The following is a 6,000-nucleotide window of genomic DNA, read 5'->3' on the forward strand; positions in this document are numbered from 1 at the left end:
ATACAAAAAGTAGAAACGTGAGATGAGACTTCACTGTAATAATGGAGGGAGTGGGGAGAAATAGATAAGAGCACATGCAGGACAGACTACAGTTGTGAAAAAAAAGAGGCAAGTGTAGTTCAAGCTGCATCTGGAAACTAATGAAGGGATTCAAGTGCAGGTGTGGCACAAGATGAGAAAAGGGAAGAGGAGATAGATGTACCAGCAGCATTTCTGAATTCTACTGAAGAAGAACTTCTAAAAAGAAAAAGGAAGTTCTAGCCACTAGAACAGGAAATGTCTCAAACGTTTGCTACTGGATCTCATAGCAAAGGGTGAATGTAAAAGAGGCTCAAGGCTTGGAAAGATCAAGAAGCAGGCTCTATGTGAAAGTGCAATCCACACTTGCAACACCATGTGCACAGAAGTCCTAATGATCATAGCTTTTACAGTGTTATAAAATTTGGTGACAAGGACTCCTCAGGTCAAAAGTCAAGAGATCATTTAACTCAACAACTACTCAACCTCCCTTTTTAATGTCATGCAAGACATACCAACAACAAGGTGACCAAACCTAAGATCAGTGGTTCTGAACCTGTACCCCAGGGATCATCAATGGGCCCTGGTGCATTTCAGGTTGTCTCTGAAATAATGAAAAAAGAGAGGTAAACAGCAACAAGTTTCCTTGAATTTCTATACCATGCTGAAGAACTAGTTTTCACGCAATTTTTAAAAATTTAAACTTGATTGATTTCCCTCTTCTGCAAAGCAAACAGCCTCTCTGAAAACTTTGATGAAACTCCCAGCTGTGGACATGGGATGTACGGTATTTTGAGTTTTTAATTTGGAAGCCTGCCAAGCATCCTCCCATGCGGGGTATGGAGCAAAAAATACAAGTCCACAAAGAACAAGCAAACATTAATGCATCAGAGTTTAAGAACCACTGACCTAGATGACAGTCTTTAATCATCCACCAAGAGACCAACAGAGATAAAGTTAGAGAAACCTGAACATCAATAGTGACAGAACAAAAGAAGTCGAACCAAAAAGTTACCTAACTCATTCTCACACTAAAAGAGGGATTTTCTGCAATCGCAGTCAGACATGATTAGCTCGGTTCATGATATTTTGACCACCATTTGACTTGAGACATGTGGGTTCAATTCCCACCTCAGCTTTGGCTTCATCAGGTGAACACTGGACAAATTACTCTCCATTTCCCCATTTGAAATAGGAGCATTAGCAATCAACATAACATAGCTATATGAAGACAATTTAGGGAATATAAATCACATTCCAAGAAAAAGGTACTATATGAATTATAATGCAAAATATGACCAGACAAGTGCACTATGAATAATATATTTGTAGGCCTGCCCTCGTTCCCTTATTCAAACTGGGAATCCATTCCATGTATCCTAAAAACCAGTGGTAATAGAGAGCTAAACAATGGAATAATCTAGCCATGGAGCCCCAGCTATATGAGCTAACTGGCCCTTATTGCATAATCCTTTATGGTTATATTAGCTTCAAAATGATTAAGCACAGGAGGAATAATATATATATATGAACCTAAGAACATAACTGCCCTGCTGGATCAGACTAAAGACCCATATAATCTAGCATGCTGTCCCTAAAGTAGCCAGCCAGATGTCTATCAGAAGCCCAGAAGCAGGAGATGAGGGCAATAGCACTCTCCTGCTGTTGTCCCTAAGTTCAGTTACATAGTGCCTCAGATCTTGGAGGTAGCATTTAGCCATCACGAGTAACAGCAATTGGTAGCCCTATCTTCCCTGAATTTATCTAATCCCCTTTCAAATCTGTCTAAACTGGTTGACATTGCTGTGTCATGTGGTAGTGAATTCCATAGTTTAATGATTGACTCCATAGAGAAGTACTTATTTTTGTCTGTCCTGAATCTCCTACCAATCAGCTTCATTAGATGATCATTGGTTCTAGTATTAGGAGAGAAAAATACTTCTCTGTCTTCACACTATGTTAAGTTTTATGTACTTCTATCATGTGCCCTCTTTCTATGTCTTGTTGTCTGTACTAAAATGTCAGATATTGTATTTTGATTGCCCTTTCCTACTTTAAGCCATCATTAAGAAATGAAAGTGTAGGAATGCTCCAGAACAGTGAGATTGTCATAAAAAATCCCACCAAGCTTCTGTACCTCCTTATATTTCATGGCCTTTTGGCTTCCCTGTTTACAGTTTTCCAGCTGTACTCATATGTGAAACACAAATATGCCAGTTTTTATTATTTGTTATTTACATGGCATCATCAATTCACACAGTGATTTACAGGGTACAAAAAGTGGTAGGTCCCTGCCCTGCGGAGTCTACTATTTCAAAATTGGGAACATACACATATGACAAAGTAGGTGCTACAATAAATATTAGTCTTCAAAAGTGCTACAAGACTGTTCTAGAACTAGTAACATATCCAGTGCTAAACACTTCTAATTGTTATTAGAAGTTCAGTGAGGATTCAACCTAAATTGTATTTTACTCATCCGTAACAAGAATTCTGCAGGGTTGTGTTTTTTTTAACTGTGTGACCTCACACTCTGTGCAAGTTACAGCTTAACAAAAGTGCCAGGCAAACCTTCCACATAATGGAGCTTATCAGACGCATAAGAAGAGACGGGCAAACAAAGAAAAGGATAAAGGGCAGCAGCAACTCAGCATCATCCTTTGTTTCCAGATTCTCATGCAGCTCAGTCAATGGGACTCCTGTGAGCTGAGCTCTGTGAGGACTGGAATCTTTCTATTCACATTCTAAATTTCTCTCTCTCACACACACAGCTCAAACAGTTCTCTAGCCTAAAACCACAGAACAGGTGTTTTGCTTATTAATAAACTACAAAGTTTCCCCCTCTCTCCACCTTATGGCGCTTGCTTTCTTTTTACAATCTCTTCACCTGCTCACATTTTTAGTTTTACTGGTACATCTGCACAACATTTGAAAAAGAGGAAATGGGAAACAAAGCACCTGCTGCTGATATAAAACAGTACAACAATGTGCTGAGCCTGCCCCCTAGAAAAACCACATAACAGCCACTGGCACAGTATGATCAACTCAGGCGCTTACAGAGTGGAAAGAGTGACAAACCATTTGAACCTAAACACTCCTGGGGAAAGTCCATTTCTTAAAATATTATTTAGTCAATAAATGCTGCTGTATGATTTCAAATACAGTGAGAAGGCAGAAGGGAGGGAATGAATTAAGACTGTTACAACTCCCACTTCGTACTGAATGTCACATTTAATGTTTTTTTTTCCTTCAAAGAACGATTTGTTCTGCAAACACATACTCCCAGATTCGGAACTCTCCGATTATTCATCTACTTTGAGTTTTGTTCATGCATCGTTAGGTTTGTGCAATTTAGTGAGGGAGGAGGTACCGGGCTTTGAAACGCGCCGTCAGAGCTGAACAATAACCATGTTTTCATTCAATGGTTGGGCTCCCTCCCCCAAGAGAAACACAACCGTGTCCCGCTTAGGAAGGGAAAGTGTGTGTGTAGGGAGAAAGGGTATTTGCCTTTCCATCCCATATGGAAAGATTAGATAGAGAGGTGTGTATATATATGAGCATGCCTTTTATAATAACTTCAGGTGGCATTTGCTTAGGCTTATAATACATCTTGTGCCCTTTAAAATCCTCGGTTTGGAAACCTCAAACGCGATCGTGGGTTCGTACAAGATAGGCAAGCCTCCACACTGAGGGGCTTCTCCATCGAACGTCTTTCGGGATAGACGCAGTAGCGGCAGGAATCTGCTCTTTCAAACTCACCTGCAGGATCTTGTCCAGCCCTTCCTGGCCCAGGCAGGGAAAGTCCTTGAGGAGTTGCGTTTTCTTCTGCTTGTAGCCTTCCGACGCTGCTCGCCAATAAGGCTCCTCCAGGACTTCGAAGATAGCTGCTCCAATGGACAGGTAGAAGATGATAGCGGACGTCAGCAGGGGGCCCCGGTCTACCATGGCGGTGCCCAGTGGGGGACGCTCAGCTACAGCGAAAAGGAGAGGAAGCTGCTTGGATACGCCTCGGTCGGAAAGCTGAGACCTGAGCTCCCTCTGGACAGACTGCGAGGGACGCTCGTTCGCTCTGTTTCCTTAGCCGGCTTCTGCTTCCCACCCCTCCCTCCTCCCCTAAGCCCCTGGTTTTATTTTCCTCACCCTTTCGCTCTCCTCCCACCGTCTCCTCCTCCTTGTGGCTTTCCCCTCTGTCCCCCTTTCTGCCTGCTTCTCTTTCGCCTCTCGGCTCCGGCGCTGTTTGAATTTGGTGCCCTTCTGCGCCCCCACTCTCCTCACCGAGCAGCGCATGCGGAGCGCTTTCCGGTTGGCCGGTGGCGGCAGCGGCAGCTCCGTTCTCCCGCCTCAGAGACCGAGCAAGCGGGGGAGCCCCATCGAGTCAGCCAGTTCCATATGGCGCGGTCGCTGTGTTACGTCCCGCTCTGAGCGCCCTAGTCGCGGCACGGTGGTGGTGGAAGAGAAGGAGGCCGTCGCCTCCCCACCGCGAACAAGAGCCCGCGCTTTCCCAACTTCTCGAGCCCTCGCTTGGTGGCCCGCTCTCTACTACAGAGTGGCCCGAGTACGCCCTAGGAAAGCTATTTAGGAGCGGAGCGCCCGCCCCCGCTATGCCAGCTTGTGGGACGGTCAGGGCTTGCTGCTGCTGCCACCGCCTGGGCGGGGTGAGCTGTGATCAGCAGCAGTTAAGTGAGGTACTTGCTCTCACGTTGACCTGGGTGGGAACCCGCGTAATGTGTCCTCTCTGGTGTGTGTGTCTTTTATTCGCTCAGTCTCCTGCCCTCCTGGGGCAGAAGGAAGGCTCAGCACCATTAAAAAGTGCTTTTAAAAACTCAAAAAGACTAGCCATTTTGGTTCCCGAAGGTAAAATGATTACCTGAATCGTATCTGTATGCTTTATTAGCAGCCACGCTGGAAATAGGATAGTGGGCAGGCCTGGTTTCAGATTATGGGAGGCCCTTGGCAAAGTGCGTTTCGTGGGGGCCTCCATCTGCCGCCTCCTCTCAATCCTTCTGGCCTCACCACTCAAGGGAGGGCTGGTTCATAGGCAGAGGGTGTGTGCTCTTTCCCTTTAAGAGTAAGAGGTCTGCTGGGGCGAATTTGACCTGGTGGAGCTGCCCATAGAGAGAGGAGGAGAGACCAATCACTTCTGTCTGCGTCCTCCCTCTCCCATGGTGAGTGATAGGTATGTTGTATCAGGGCAACTGGCACCCAGACATTTTGCAGCCCTGGGATCTCTTAGAAATTCAGTGGTGCCTAGTGTTAGTTCAGACTGGTGAGACAGAAGGCAGAGAGGCCAACAGGAGGTGGAGCCAAAGCCAATGAAAGGCAGCACCAACTTATCTCTAGTTTTGCCCTCATCCTCCTGAGTTCCAAAGTGGCAACACTGAGACTAGGGAGGAGGAAGTTGATAGTGCCACACCCTGGATTGGATGTAAATAAGAAGGCAGGCAGGTGGGGGCTGGCTGAGACTAAGGTTGGTGGGGCAATGCTCCATGTGCCATAATGGACAAGCTTCCACTGTGTTAGTCTTATAGACATAGTTGTGTCACATGACTCTCAGAACTCACATGATACCCACAGTATCCTTAGAAAAATTGGCAGCTCAGGTTTTTACAGTTGAGCCAGTGCTAAAGCAACAGAGGGTAGCAATCCTGTTCCCACTTACCTGGTAGCAAGTCCTATTCATTCAGTGGGATTTGTGTACCCTTTCAAGGAACTTCAGGGTTAAGCTCATTTTATTACCAGAGCCCAGTGACAGCCTCTTTTCTGGGGCCATGAGTGGGCGTCATGGGTGGGCCGGTATTTAAATCTAGGTGGTCTAGTTCCAAGTCCAGCACTTCTGAGTAAACATAAATAAGAACAGGCTGTAAGTATATCTTCAGCATACCTGAATGTGTTAACCAGATAAATCTTAAACAAATAAATAGCATAATAAGTATAGTCCCACAAATTTTGTTTCGTGGTGTAAAATCTCTCACAAAAGCTGTT

General features: G+C 45.1%; 1 protein-coding gene across 3 annotated transcripts in view; it reads right to left on the reverse strand.

Moving 5' to 3' along the window:
• Nucleotides 1-5,481, reverse strand: part of KCNK5 (potassium two pore domain channel subfamily K member 5) — a 58,877-nt gene extending 53,396 nt beyond the window's left edge. Inside the window, exons 1-2 of one of the 3 annotated variants that reach the window (XM_061624900.1) lie at nucleotides 4,886-5,481; nucleotides 3,778-3,989 (exon numbers count right to left, since the gene is read on the reverse strand). In XM_061624900.1, the coding sequence (XP_061480884.1) occupies nucleotides 3,778-3,963 (186 nt within the window). In that variant the 5' untranslated portion in view covers nucleotides 3,964-3,989; nucleotides 4,886-5,481. The other 2 variants (XM_061624899.1, XM_061624901.1) reach the window with 2 other exon arrangements.
• Nucleotides 5,482-6,000: the final 519 nt, after the last annotated feature.

Source organism: Rhineura floridana, chromosome 4 (assembly GCF_030035675.1).
Source record: "Rhineura floridana isolate rRhiFlo1 chromosome 4, rRhiFlo1.hap2, whole genome shotgun sequence".
Lineage (NCBI taxonomy): Eukaryota > Metazoa > Chordata > Lepidosauria > Squamata > Rhineuridae > Rhineura > Rhineura floridana.